The sequence below is a fragment of the Nipponia nippon genome, unplaced genomic scaffold (genome assembly GCF_047370975.1).
Source record: "Nipponia nippon isolate SJK-2023a ecotype South Korea unplaced genomic scaffold, ASM4737097v1 scaffold_5, whole genome shotgun sequence".
Classification (NCBI taxonomy): Eukaryota; Metazoa; Chordata; class Aves; order Pelecaniformes; family Threskiornithidae; genus Nipponia; species Nipponia nippon.
The window spans coordinates 72,964,241-72,978,611 of record NW_028262369.1 but is presented as its reverse complement, the minus strand read 5'-3'; the positions used below and the strand labels follow the sequence as shown (position 1 = coordinate 72,978,611).

At 41.0% G+C, this 14,371-nt stretch overlaps 1 protein-coding gene across 15 annotated transcripts in view; it reads right to left on the bottom strand.

Moving 5' to 3' along the window:
- The window catches only part of PIKFYVE (phosphoinositide kinase, FYVE-type zinc finger containing), a 70,594-nt gene that overhangs the window by 29,460 nt on the left and 26,763 nt on the right, over positions 1 to 14,371 (bottom strand). For 12 of the 15 annotated variants that reach the window (XR_015699153.1, XM_087734038.1, XM_087734042.1 and 9 more), the window contains 7 exons: positions 12,833 to 12,980; positions 12,154 to 12,321; positions 6,458 to 6,520; positions 4,238 to 4,367; positions 3,705 to 3,885; positions 2,299 to 2,373; positions 1,508 to 1,615 (listed from right to left, as the gene is read on the bottom strand). Coding sequence is in view for 14 of the 15 variants with exons in the window: in XM_087734038.1 (XP_087590164.1) it covers positions 1,508 to 1,615; positions 2,299 to 2,373; positions 3,705 to 3,885; positions 4,238 to 4,367; positions 6,458 to 6,520; positions 12,154 to 12,321; positions 12,833 to 12,980 (873 nt within the window). In the remaining variant the exon portion in view is untranslated. The remainder of the gene's footprint in view (positions 1 to 1,507; positions 1,616 to 2,298; positions 2,374 to 3,704; positions 3,886 to 4,237; positions 4,368 to 6,457; positions 6,521 to 12,153; positions 12,322 to 12,832; positions 12,981 to 14,371) is intronic. The other 3 variants (XM_087734040.1, XM_087734044.1, XM_087734043.1) reach the window with 2 other exon arrangements.

Sequence of the window (14,371 nt, the reverse complement as noted above, 5' to 3'; positions counted from 1 at the left end):
AGCTGCTGCAATAATCACAGACACCAATATTTAGAAAGTATAGTAGATACTTCTACCCCATTCAAAGGACAGGTCTCAGTTTAAGCTTTTACTAGAAAACCAAGTCACTAGGCAGAGAAAAGTTTTATTCCTAAAGCTTTCATACCTGTAATCCTGTCTACTAATCACCAAACAGAAGTGGTCTTAAATGCATGCTGAGGAAATAAGTTAAATACAGAAACAAACATTATGGCCCAAGCTCAGTAGGGCACTAAATATCCTTGTTACAAGTACCCTGGCAAACACCTGAAGACCGACTCTCAGACAGGAATGCAGTGTGTTAAAGAAAAGGTCTATCCATTTCAGTGGTTTCATACTTAAGGCACCTCCCTGCTCACAGGGGCAGGGCACCTGTTCCAAAGTGACATTTTGTAGCACGTCACTTATGAGGTTGATGGTTGTCACGTTTTTTTCAAGCCTGACAAGAAATAACATGGGTGCAACCTAACCCTCACCTACACTAACTTTTCTACTATTTCTTTGCACACCTAAACTATATCTAGCTCTGACCTTCTGAACCATATGTTCCTGTTGTGGTTTAACCCCAGCCGGCAATTAAGCACCACACAGCCGCTCGCTCACCCTGCCCCCCCCCCCCCGGTGGGATGGGGGAGAGAATTGGAGGGCAAAAGTAAGAAAATTTGTGGGTTGAGATAAGAACAGTTTAATAATTTAAATAAAATAATTAATAATAATAATAATAATAATAATAATAATAATAATAAAAAATTGTAGTGAAAAGGAAAACAACAACAACAACAAAAAGAGAGAGAGGAACAAAACCCAGGAAAAACAAGTGATGCAACCGCTCACCACCCATTCACCGACGCCCAGCCAGTCCCCAGGCAGTGATTGCTACCCCCTGGCCAACTCGCCCCAGCTTTATATACTGAGCATGACATCATATGGTATGGAATAGCCCTTTGGCCAGTTTGGGTCAGCTGTCCTGGCTGTGCTCCCTCCCAGTTTCTTGTGCACCTGGCAGAGCATGGGAAGCTGAAAAGTCCTTGATTGGTGTGAGCACTACTTAGCAACAACTAAAATATCAGTATGTTATGAACATTATTATTCTCATACTAAATCCAAAACACAGCACTATACCAGCTACTAGGAAGAAAAATCAACTCTGTCCCAGCTGAAACCAGGACAGTTCCTTACATGGTGTATCATTAAAAACAAAACGTGTTTTCCAAAATGCTGCATTTAATTGTGAGGACCATAAGATCACTCCCAGTACGTGTAACTTGACGACAAAAACCCCCAGCACAAGACTACAAGTTTGTACTGTATTTACTGCAGCAGTTTTCTTAGCTAGCTGCTAAAAGAGGAAGTTTTTCTCATTCCTATGCAATCCCACTCACTCGACTCCACCTTACACACTGAAAAAATGAGATGTGCACTGATCATAATTTTGTTTGAATCACTAGACCTCAGGCAATTTTAACCAAGAACAAAAGCATGCTCTCACCTGAAGTACTATAGGGTCTATGCAGGTAAACTTTGTTTCTTCTCGATAGAGGTACTCAATCGAGCACTTCAGCAGAAGAATTTTGGGATTTTTTAAGCAAGAGTTCATCTAAGACAGACACAAAAAATAGTTAAAACGAAAATACAAACACCTGGAAGGGGAAAAAGTACACAAGAGAAAAAAAAAAAAAAGACAGACTTCCCATGATTTATTTCTTCCCCTCCCCCCCCAAAAAAGTGTCTCAGCTATCCCCCCCGCTGCAGACCCAGCTACACATTCTTCCTTCTTATGAAGATGTCACACCCAGTTGTTGGAATTCCACAGCTACTGTTCAGTAAGAGTGCAATGCTAAAGGTTTCTACAGTCACACCCAAGAACCACAAAGTCTTGATATACTTTGGAGCCTCCATGTAGACCAGTTCTATCTTGACCTCCTGCCTTATTTAAAGGCTTACTTTACTATGTTGTCATAAGTCAGGACCACAAATACCATTTTCTGGCTAAAACTTGGGGTAATTATTAGATGCCTTCTGGGATGGTAGGGGTGGAAAGGATGCTTTTCTATACATGCATGTGGAAACCTTCCCGCCCCAAGAATCTCTGGGCTAAAAGAAAACAGCTTGGAAAAGACATGCTTTAAAAGCTATTCTTGTTTAGGGTCTCAAACTAGAGAACGCTTGCAAACCTCCTGAGGGGTGAGAGAAGCTTCATGACACAAAAAGGAAGTCACAGCATGCTTGTTTCCTCAGCATGCACTACAGCCAGCACTTGATTAATCAAGCCCATATTACCTTTTTGTGTGCAACATTCTTAGTGCAAACAAATCCATTCACCACCATGGAGTCAAATTTCTTTCCACCAGGGATCTATAAAGCAATGAACATGTTTAGAACTGTCATACACTCCCATAACTTCTAATGCAGTAAACCTAATACATAGAATACCTATAGTAGCTGATGTGCAAGCTTCAGCTACACCCTCAATTATCAGATGAAAGATCAGATACAGTCATGCTGGACACACAACTCTTTTCTTTTAAAATCTGGCAAACTAAGGGCAACACGAAAACAACTACTGAGTTCCAGGATCTCTACACCCTTCCCAACAGATGCGTATTTGTTAAAACAGGTACGCTCTGGAAGATAATAACGGAACCTAACTTCTGTAGGCCATGGGGAGCATATACCTTTGCACATGCCACTTTCACTAACAACGAACAAGTTGTAAGGACAGGAGAATGAAAAAAAAAAAAAAAGAAAAAAGAGAGAAAATGAAACAAATGTCTACCTACTATTTGAACACAAACTCGACTGGTGTGTCTACAGTCACAACCAATCACAGGAGTAATAAACAACATGAAACAGGTTTCTGAATAACATGTTTCAGAGGACATTTCTGTTATGAGCATGTGAAAACAGCAGACAGCTACGAAGAGCTTTCACCTCTGAACATCTGCTCTTTGAACTGGAGTTTCAGGAGAGAGAGCAACAACTGATGCTGCCACAGAGCTACCACCAGAATCATAAGGCTCTCCTCATATTTACATGGCTTCCAAACAAAAGAGGCCTCCTGAGGTGAATTTTGCCAAAGAAAAATAAGCCCAAGCCTTTGATCCTCAGTCACACTATCTCCTTGGATGTTAGTTTCACATCAGCCTCTCAGAAGAAACTCCGCATGCCACAACTCCAGCCTTACAGTTTGACAATGTCAACACTGGGCCATCTGGCAGAACTGGACGCACCATCCTATAACAATTAAGTTTTCCTCTTGAAGAAAGTTGTTGTACTTGGCATGGGAGGAGTTGAGTCCTCCATAATGGATAGTTATAGGGCAATAGATTGCCACAGAGTCCTGCAAGCTACTTATCCAGCATTCAGTACATCTCCAGTCCAAGCACAAAACAAGCAGAAACCAAAAAAGGAAGCAAGTCATTATAGAGGTATTGCTCTTTGCTACTTTCTGCAGCCTACAGCCTGAAAGAAGAGGCCAGCTCCAGGGCATTAAAGCACCCTTCACAGGATGCAAAGTTCCTTCTGTGCAACTTTTTCTAGAATCCCACATTATCCAAAGGCCATGATAGCCAATTACACCACTGAACATGCTGGGAGCAGCGGGAAGGGGACTCTCCTCTTCAAACAAGGGGTGCTGCCAGCAGCTCCATCCTTTTGTTTCCCTACATCCACTGTTTGAAACTTACTTTTTTGATGTGGACAAACTGGCGGATATCCATGTCATCATCTCTGTTCTTGACATCAGGCCGTACAGTTTGAACTACCTGGCAGACCACAGGTACAATGATATCCCTCCAGGACAGTGACAGGGACTCATTGTACAGAAGCTGCTGAAGCAGTGCCATCATGTGGTTGTGATTAGCAGACCTGTAAAAAGCCAAAACAAATAGGTTTCTCGTGAGAAAAATACAGAGCAGTGATTAGTTGAAGTCACATTTAGAAGTAAATTTCTTAACGTTAAGAGTGCAGGAAGTCCTCTGAAAGAACAGCTGCCTAGAACATTCTACAGTCAACTCAGGTCCTGTACTTCAATATATAAAAATCACAGGGGAAAAAAAAAAGCAATCAAAATATACTGTAAAAATGCTGTTTTCTTAATACAACTTAGTTTCTTGTATTGTCCACTGTAGATCAAGTCCCACTGAAAGTTGGTAGAATAGAGGGGCTTCAGGAATTGTTACTCAAGATATGCAAATTCCTTTCTCTACATGTTTCTTACAGCAGCCTTTCCATGGCTTGTTTCTCCCCATTCTCTTCTCTCAGCAGATCCAGATTGCTGTGGTGCCAGCCTAGAGGTGTGAAAAGGAGTTCTTTGGACTTCTCCTCCACCCTCCTGTTGAATAATGATTCTGCAAGAGACAAACAAAGCTTGTTAATATAAGGTCACAGTGTGTTAATGTAAGGTCACACAGGCCTGTGTCTTTCTGAAAGGCTACTTTGAAAAAGAAAGAACTTACTATTACATAAGTCTAAGCCTCTTGAAATACTGAGTTTGAGCTAGACCTCATGGTAACATGATGCAGCAAACAGTATTGAGTATAACAGTGGTGAGTGTACAAAGGAAAACCGAGGTACTAAAATTCTTGTACTGCCAGTATAAAGCAGACTGTTTTCTCTTCTGGAATTGAATTGGTATCAAAGTTTAAGACAAGGGAAAAAAAAAAAATATTATATCCCAGTTTTGCCTATAAATAAGCAGTAAATTCCAAATATCATGTCTATTCATAATACATAATCATAATACCTTTTAGACTTAGAACATTGGTCACAGGCACTAATTTGATCCACAAAAAGCTGCTGCTTTGAAGACATCTACATATAAGTGGCATTAAAAGATCTAGTTATTTCATTCAGGCTGCAGCACAAGTATCAAAAGTATCTTGTTAAAGGCCTTGTTTAGCGCATCTCCCAAACATATTTAAAAGAAATGCTATGCTACCAATTCATACGTCAGACTTTTGAACCTTTATGTCACTTACAGCCCTGATCCCACACACCACCTCTTTGCTACTCATTTGCAGAGGGAGCTGCCAGCAGGCTGGTTCATCTAGCCCATGTCACAGTATTTACTACTACAGAATTTCCAAGAATCTTCTGTCAAGAAAGCGGCACAAGCTTTTCAAAAGATCTCAGCACATCTTCTTACCTCCATCCACCTAATAATCATATACACAGGTATCTCTCCACTATGATAAAGAGGATGCCAATGAAGGCAGTATCCACCGAATACAATTTTTTAAATCCTAAATGTCAGCATAAACTATAGCCATTTCTGGTTTTGGAGATGGAAAGCATGTTTCAACAGTTTAAGACTGTCCTCACTTGGAGGGGGCCTGCCGCTTTCAATGACTATATTGTGTAGTAACTCCTTAGAACTGTTCTCCATTTTGCAGTACCAAGATTAGAGGTTATTTCAGCAGAGTTTTCTGTGCTTTGAAAGAGTTATAGGTTATTTCCCACACAGGTATCCTGATATTATAGAGGGACGTTATATACTTCCCTATTCTCGTAACAGCTGACTATATAAGTCATTTATGCTAGTAGTGTATAAATTTTCATCAGCAACTATGCAAGCCTTCAGAGTTCAAGCTTAAAACTCCTCAGAGTGCATGATACAACTGCAAAATCCTTATACAATAGTAATCTGAGCAGGACTATTGAAAAAAGACTCTTTAAAAACAACAGTTAACTTTTCCAGGTGCTCCATACCCAAAATTAGCTGTGTAAAAGATTAATAGGAAAGGGGAAAACCCAGTGTAACTTTTCTCCTGCAAAAGCTCAGTTAAAAACTAAGCATCAGTTTAAAGACTTTATTTTTCTGGCTGCACAGACATTGGGGTTTCCCCCTTATTTCCTCCTCTTATGAGCTCACCAATGTCAACAGCATTAACTGGGAGAAAAAAAAAAAATCCCACAAGTGCACCTGGCCACAATATTGGAAGGCACATGGATTTTAAAACTCACAACTGCATCTAGTGGCCTTTCATTTCAGAAGCAGTAGTGGTGGCGGTTGTGGTGACGACAGGAAACCCAGAAAGATTTAAGAGATGAAGCTTTAAGTTACTCTGTAGAAGCAGTGAAATTAATCACATCACATCTTCATTTGCTTGCACAGAAAGTTAAAATCAGCATCTGTTACATAAGTTTGTGGGTGGAAAAGTTGTGAACAGACTTGCCACTTACACTTATTTTAAAAAAAAAAAAGTAAAAGCTTTTCTTTGAGTGCTTTTGAATGAAGAAATCTGAGAAGAAATTTAAGCTTGAAAGTACATTCAAAAAAGTTAAGAGCGTAGTTTCTATATCAGTTTTGCACAAATAAATTCAGATTTACAGTCAAGTAAATATTTCTAAAGGGTCAATGCCCTATTAAAGGAGTATTGAGGAGTTTTCATCATTATATTAAAAGTGCACAACAGCAAGATTTGGAGTTTCTCCTTACCTTTAATAAAAGCATCACTTATAGAGAACATCTGCTGCCCTCCGTTTTCAGGATTCAAGTACTCTGAAAGAAGAGAGAAGAGGGAGATAGGCGGAGACAAAAAAAAAAAATGACAGGTTACACTGGTGCACCCATATAATTACAATGTACACGCCCACACCAGAAGAAGAAGCATTACTCATCTAAGTGTTTAGTCACCACTTTCGCAACAGCTCGATGAGTGGTCAAGACAAGAATATCCTCTCATTCGTGTTCTATCAAAAAGTTCTAAGACAACAAGAAAATAGTACTTACTACTGTGAGGAAACAAAACAAAGTAGACACGAGCAAAGACTGAACTAGGAGTTAAGGGTTTGCTTTTTCAATTGACCCACAACACACTTTTCTAGATCTGAATACAAATATGTTAAGCTGCGAGCAGCCACCATGGCAATGTCCAGACAGGGAATGGCCTCCTCACTCTGGTCTAAAAATGCAGCTTCAGAAGGCATTTTGCTCTCACACTCCAATGAATTATCTCAGACTGAGGGAGAGACCAGCCGTAAGATTTCTCTTACACAGTGAAGGAAACAAAAGACACCCTGCCTTTCAAGAGCTAGAAGTCTAAAGTCTAAAACAGTTTAAAGCATTTTGAGGAATCCATGCTGACAGGTAGACTCCCAGCAACAAAGGAAAGAAAGAGCTATATATCACTTTACATATGGGAAATAGGATGAAGCTCCATCTACTACATTTGTTTAGCTTGCTAGATCTTGATCTTTCATGCAGGCTGGCTACAAAAAGCTTGTTTTCTCCAGAGGCCATTAGCTTGTTATGTTCCTTGCTTCTACAAAAAGGGATTGTAGAGTGGGAAAACAAGAGCAATAGCCCAATTGCTTATATGGCATGCTGATCCAAAAACCGAAGCTAACCCTTTATCACCTTTCCTGAGAATGGTCCAGACCTACTGCCACAAACAGAATGCAAAGCCAGGCAGCTTTCAGACACCAACAGAAAGCAACAGAAAATTGACAGGACACAAGCAATCACAAGTCTCTGAACAGCAGCACTCAAGAGACCCCCTACATGCCACCAGTTTAAAAATCTGAGCTTGTCTGCAGTTGCCCAGTTTGCAAAGAGATACTCAATAGATGATCAATGTACCAAAGAGAAGTTGCAAGCCTCCCTTGCGGCTTGATGGTTATTTCTAGATTCCTTTCATCTCTTGCTTAGATGAAGATTTTAGCATTAAAAGCAACTTACTGATCGATAAAAGCTGGCTCACCTTCAGCATTCATTCAGCCACAGCCCCATGACTACCTAGAGAAAGTCATGTCATGCTGTATCTACACATGAGCATGTATACTAGCACCTCCATCCCTCTCCACCTTGCAACAGCCTCAGGGCACCAGCTCTTACTGTGAACACACTCCAATTAGGTCTGACATATCCCTGACTGGCATGGCCGAGGCAAGACTTAACCCCAGTTGAAACCTAACCTTAGTTATGCTCTGGACAAAGACACAGGTGGCACCTCCAAACAAGGAACAATTCTCTTCAATACAGCTTCATCTCCTATAACTTTGCTTCCAGTTGTGCCCCAGGGGAAGTTCCTGACAAGGTAAGATACCATACCTCTTCCTGGACTGGACAGATAACACACTCATACATGTGAGTTTGAGATGGTGAGAGTGGCTAACATGTACATTTCTTACCTCACATCATCCCTACATGCATCATGCTCCATAGAATGGTGGGGCGGGGGGAGGTTCCTGTAGCATATTTTGTAGCCTTGTCTGCAAGCAGTCAGCTATCGAGACTATCTTACAAACTCCCCTGAACAGCTTCACCAAACCAAAACAACAAAAAGTGAACCAAAAAACCCCACTCCAGAACATACAAATTCCTAGGTCTAATATTCAAGGGCATCACTGGAAGCAAATACCACAATGCACAGAGATTCACAGGTCTCCAATGGAAGCCAGCAGGTACAGATTTTATACACTTTACAGATTGCTCTGGTTAAACATCAAAACAGACTGGCCATCAACCACAGCTTTTCCACTAGATACACAAACAAGGATGCACGTATCCACAGATATCCACTGAAAACTGAGGTACCTCTTTTCAAAAGAAGGTGTACCGAAAGGGCTCCTGGCAACGGCATGCTAAGCCTTGGCAAGCCATGGTGATAAGAAATTGTGTCATGGTTAAATCAGATCCTCTTCTCTTTGCCCCTCCTAACTAGACGCAGGCATCAAAAACCCAAAATACCTGCTACCAGGATCAAGGATATCCGGCCGCAAGAAAATAAAGTTTCCCATATCTCCCACAAAGTTTAGAAAATAAAGTTTCCCATATTAATAACTGTATCTCTGTAAAAACAGCAACTAAAACCCACATTTAAAATAAGTCACTTAATCTCTTCCCCCAATTTAAATGCAGAAAGCAATCTTAGTTTCCTATTTTGATACATACTATGAAGTACCATTGTCTTTCGGCAGATGATACTATAAATGAATCACTATACTCACTTGTAAGATACTACAAGCCAGCTAACTTGGAGTCACTAGAATTTCATGGAAACACACCAGACATTAGTCAGACTATACCATCACAAGAAGTCCTGCCATTAGACTCAGACTATATACAAACCACTCTGTTCTAAAGCACAGCTGGTACATCACCGGCCATTGCTTCAAAGCAGCTGACCTCTGTGACTGGTGGAAATTGCATATCCCTTAATCATTTGAAGAAACCCACTAACCTCTTAGATCAAAGTTGACCTTAGAGGACAGGGTATAGATGGACTTGGCAGTGTTAGGTTAACAGTTGGACTTGATGATCTTAAGCGTCTTTTCCAACCTTGACGATTCTATGATTCTATGACCTGCACAGCTAGCACTGATGTTTTGTCCTGTCAGTCCTCCCCCAATAACTGTAATTTACACAGTTGTGAGGAAATTGAGTTACTAGCCTCAGAAAGTGGGTGTGATCTTCAGTGTTACTTCATTATTTCAAAGAAAATTAAGTCACTGTCATCCAGTCTAAGGACAAAAGACAATTCCAGTGAAATCAAGCCAAATACATGTGTCCATAATGGTCATAGGGAAGTTACTGACCCCTGAGAGCAGCAAACACACCATGTCGCTGATCAAGTACTCTGTTCTTAAAATAACCATGTCTCATTTTACATAGAAGCTTAACTATCTAGTCTTGGCTGTCTAATCATTGTGATACTTCATAACATCCTGAATGGCATCTTTTGTTGAATATAGCCAGAATAAATCAGGAACACAAGGTGAAAGTCTTTGCACTCCAACTTCAGTATTTCCAGAACAAAGTTTTAGAAGTCACCCATTTCACTACTCTAGGCACTGCAGTATGCACTGTAGGTTTTTTTTCCCCACCTAATTTTTGAAGGCCTTGAATAACAAACATCTAAGTACTTACAAAATTTCAGTCTCCTTATTGCCAAGTGGGTTTTGCTATTGAAAATGCTGTCATTCATTTTAACTTGTTGCTCCCTGCTTAGGTTTTTCCTCTAGAGACTCTCATACCAGGAATCCAAAAAAAGATGTACAGTAAGTCCTCAGTATTTGCAGAGGATAGAGTTTTTTCAAAAAACTGCAGGATAATACCTATCTCTCCACAGTGCATTTTAGTGACTCACACCTCCACCCTATCCCAGTTCTGGGCATATTACTGATACTTTTTCCTCAAGGGAAATCCATTCTCTTAAAAGGAATTGTTCCCAGTTTTCTACTACGAATTACATTTCTACAGAATAACCTGGTTAAGAGACCACATATTTCGGGAACAGATAACAAACACCAGTCAGCAGAGATTCAAAGATAGCAGAGTGCTATCAACATATAATTCAAAGGCAGAAATCTCTCTCCTTTTAGTGCCCTCACCACTTGCCTTTTCTGCTGATCTTCTCTGAGCAATCCATCATCAAAATCTTTCTCACAAGAGCTTCAGTTCTGGCTATGAGAAGCCTTGATTTGGTCAACAGTTTCCGAGAGAGGTAGGCACTCTTACGTTTCCCCTTCATCATGTACTGCTTTTAGTACAAGGAGATAAAGACTGAGATACGTCTGAAACCAAGACTATCACTCTAGAAGTCCTTTAGTACTGGCCAGAGTCAAGCTGACTACTGCCTGCTTTACTGCCAACACACACTGATAAAGATAAACCTGCTACAGCTGTAAATTCATAGGATACTGCAGCACACCTGGGCCTGTTTCAAACTCATTTAGTCCAACATCCCTCCTGCCTAAAAGGAATTCATTGATATATTCTCCGTCTCCACACCTTTCCTTCCCTTCAGATGCATTAGCTTTTCATTTCATTAGGGCACGAGCTGGAAACAAGCTGAAGTGAACCAATAACGAGCTGGTATGTCAGTAGTGCTGACAACCCATCCCTACTCTTGAGTCATCTGATATCAACACACATTTCAAACCTGCTCTGCTCCTCTCTTTGGGGGGAAAAAATAAGCAATTAAATTTCCCTTCTTCTAGACATATTTTTAGCAAATAACACAAGGTGACTACAGTAGGCACTGATAAATGTCCCCTCTAATTTGCCTTACTCTCTCCCCCATGTCTAACATACTTTGAAAGTCAGCTGTGACCAGTTGTCCTCCCTCACTCTCTTCAGTGACCATTTCACAGTTTCAGGAAATGCAATCTGTATGCAAGCATAAGGTAAGTCAAGTCTTGCATTCTGATCCACAACAACAGAAGAGATCCATTAGACTTTATAGAAGGATGAATTCATTAGAAGGAGTCCAAATTATTTAACACTGGATCATCTTTTAAAGTTGGAAATACTGAAGTGGTGGGGTGAAACAATAATTAAGAATAAGAAATTCCTTAGAAGTAGCCAAAGATAGAAGTCTACAAAGCTGATGTAACCTAAGGAAGCAGAGCAAAGACATCAATTGCTACCCAGCATGTAAAGCAACTAGAATACACTAGACCCAAGCCAGTGGCAAGCCCTGGTTTCAGTCAGACCTTGTCCAATTTAGAGAATGCAGTTGTCAACAGGCAGACACATTATTTTTTCCATAAGGATTTTGCTTATAGTTAGAGTTTTTCAATTTAGTACTTATTTAGGAGAAAAAAATTTTTTTTCAAAAGAAGTCTTCAACACTGAGTATTTGATTTCTTCCTACTTCACTTAAGTGGATGTTCTCTTTTGAACAAATGTTACATATATGGATTAAGTTAGGCCTTATGGCTCATCAGTAAGATTCTTCTGTCAAATGTAAGCTTATTAAGGTACAATTAAAAGTCAGCACAGAGCTCTTCCAAGTCAATCTTGTTTGTTTGTTTTTTCTTGCTTGCTTTTCCAATTTAATCTCAAACCGTAGAGACAAATATCAAACTGGTTTATGTACAGACTGTTTTTCCACCCCAGTTAGCCAGAAACTGTATATATGGATCTGCCCTATTATGTATGGGCAGGAGACTTTGCTTCAACTGCAAAGAGAAAGTCACAGGGGAAGTTACACACTCTGCAGAGAAGGTGTTTAAACAAGTCTACTGAGCCTCCTCAGAGGTGAGCACATCAAAACTGCAAGTGAGTGCTGGCTAAATATTGTATTTCCCCCTCTGTAAGACAGCTACAAAAGTAGTGTCCAAATGGGTCAGTATTATTAGGGCCCAGCTCTCCATCATGTGCAACTCCTGCTGGTGACTACCTCATACCTTTTTGGTCGGCAGGGTGAGGGGGCACATGTGGGTACTTGGAGTGCTTCTTGATATGGAAGTTCACGTTGTCCAGCTCCACGTTCAGGCTGATGGAGGCGGCTGAATCACTGTCCATTGTGGACTGGAAGCTGCTGACTGAAGTGCGCTTGCTAGGGCTGGCGGAGTCTTTTAGTGTTGGGTAAGGGGGAAGATACAGGGAGGAGAAGGGTTCAAATGGGTATCATGAGGGTACCGGAGAGGAGAAAAATTGTCTTTAATACATAAAGACCAGTGTGCAATACTACAGGAATACAGTATTTTCATAGTTCTAATCTTATCTTCATGTGTGCGTGCTGACATATTGGGCATTCTTTAGTGCATTACTATAGGGCCCAATCAAGCAGAAGTCTGCCTGAGAAACAGAAGGCAGCAATTTACATGCTTCTCCTCCGTTAGAAGTATGAAGCTTTACTAGTTCCACTAAATACAAAATACTGTATCCATCATAAGAAACAGGAGGACTAGCTAGGTTATAGATATAGGTTATATTGCTTAGATCCTTATAGCCCCATGTGCGCACACACACAAACACACACACAGACACACAAAGCAAGACATGGTTAAACTACTGTGTCCTGAAGGACTGGGGATAACAGGGGGGAAGGCAGGGCAAGAACAAGACTCAGGTGAAACTCACTGGCTAAGTTATCTTCTCCTTCATCAGCAATCTGCTCTGTGTCACTGTCATCAAACTTGATGTCTTTGAACCAGGATGGCTCAGAGTGCCCCTCTACAGAGTTCACAGAGTCACTGTCTGGAGATGGGGTTTCCGAGAACTCCGTGCTCTAGAAGACAAGGAAGAAAAAAAGGTGCTAAAGTGAAGCTCTGCTGAAATATTAAGCAGCCTGCTACAAATGCAGATCAGGCATTTTAAAAATTAGAGGATACTTTCAGTGGGCTGAGCCAGGTTAGTCATAGAGCCACCCCCCTTGGCATGAAATAGGAACTCTTTGGGACAGGAAACAAGTATTTCTTTACACTTCCCACGTGCTTAGTCTCTGCCTCCTCCCCACAAGTTCTGACTAAGTGGCACTAAAGGACAAGTTTATTCTGCTGCACATTTTCTGTCACCACATCCAGCTAAGCAGTTTTGAATGCTTCCTATTCCCAGCCAAGGTGGGTGATGACCATATCCTTTGCCCAGAAATCAGCACATGCAGAAGATGGAGGCTAATTCTAAGTTACTGGAGCAATTCTGTGACTGACCAAAGTAGCTCTAAGAGTTTCACTCACAAGTCAGGCTGGTGCTACTGTGTCAAAACAAAGCCTGGCTAGAGCACCAGAGAACCCGGAGAGCATCTAAGCAATTTCCATCAGCCATCCTGATGCCTCCAGTCACCTCAAGAGGTGGTTCTCACTATCATTCCTTTGGCTACAGTGAGTGCAGCAAGCAACTGAGTCAACAACACTGGTTTTCCTGACTCTTTGTCCAGGAGAAAGGAGATCAGACAGTGCTTTCAGCTGATGAGAACAAGAATTGGCTTTAAACCTTGAATAACATAAGCCCCTTACAAATAGTTACAAACAGGGATCCACAAGCACTTGCTAGTTAAGGGCAAGCTATTACTAGCAAACTGAGACAGTGCAGTTAACTAGCTGAGATGCCAGATGAAGCCCAGAGCAATCTCAGTGGAAGACCATGTGACTGTGGCCAAGGGCTGAAATACACGAGGAAGACAAGACACTAATGGCTGCAAGCTTTCTGACTGACGTCCATGGGACAGCTGAGCCATTCTTTATTGTGAGAAGCTGCAGAAAGTAGAAGACACTCAATTGAATGCTTTCAGGTAATAGAGAAGCTACAGAGATATCTTGTTCAAGTTAAAAAAACAATCCAACCAGTCACACCAGTGACTGCTCTTACCCCTCAGCAAGTCTGATTGCAACGAGATACGGTAGGATAGCATCTCTGGTCACTGGTTCCTTGCCTCCCCCTCAGCTAGCCAGTCCTATTTGGGAGGCATGACAAAGACCCCCTCCCAATCTTGCATCATGTGGCTAAGGTACTGAATTCTTTATTACTGCCATCACTGGAGATCAGAAGGTGGTTACCAATACAATATATAAGAAGATCCAATACTGTATATCTAAAATATCCATTCTTTGGAAGTTTTTAGAGAAGGAATTTTGAAACAGAAGACCACCATTGTGTCTCAATCACCAGTAACTGCACACA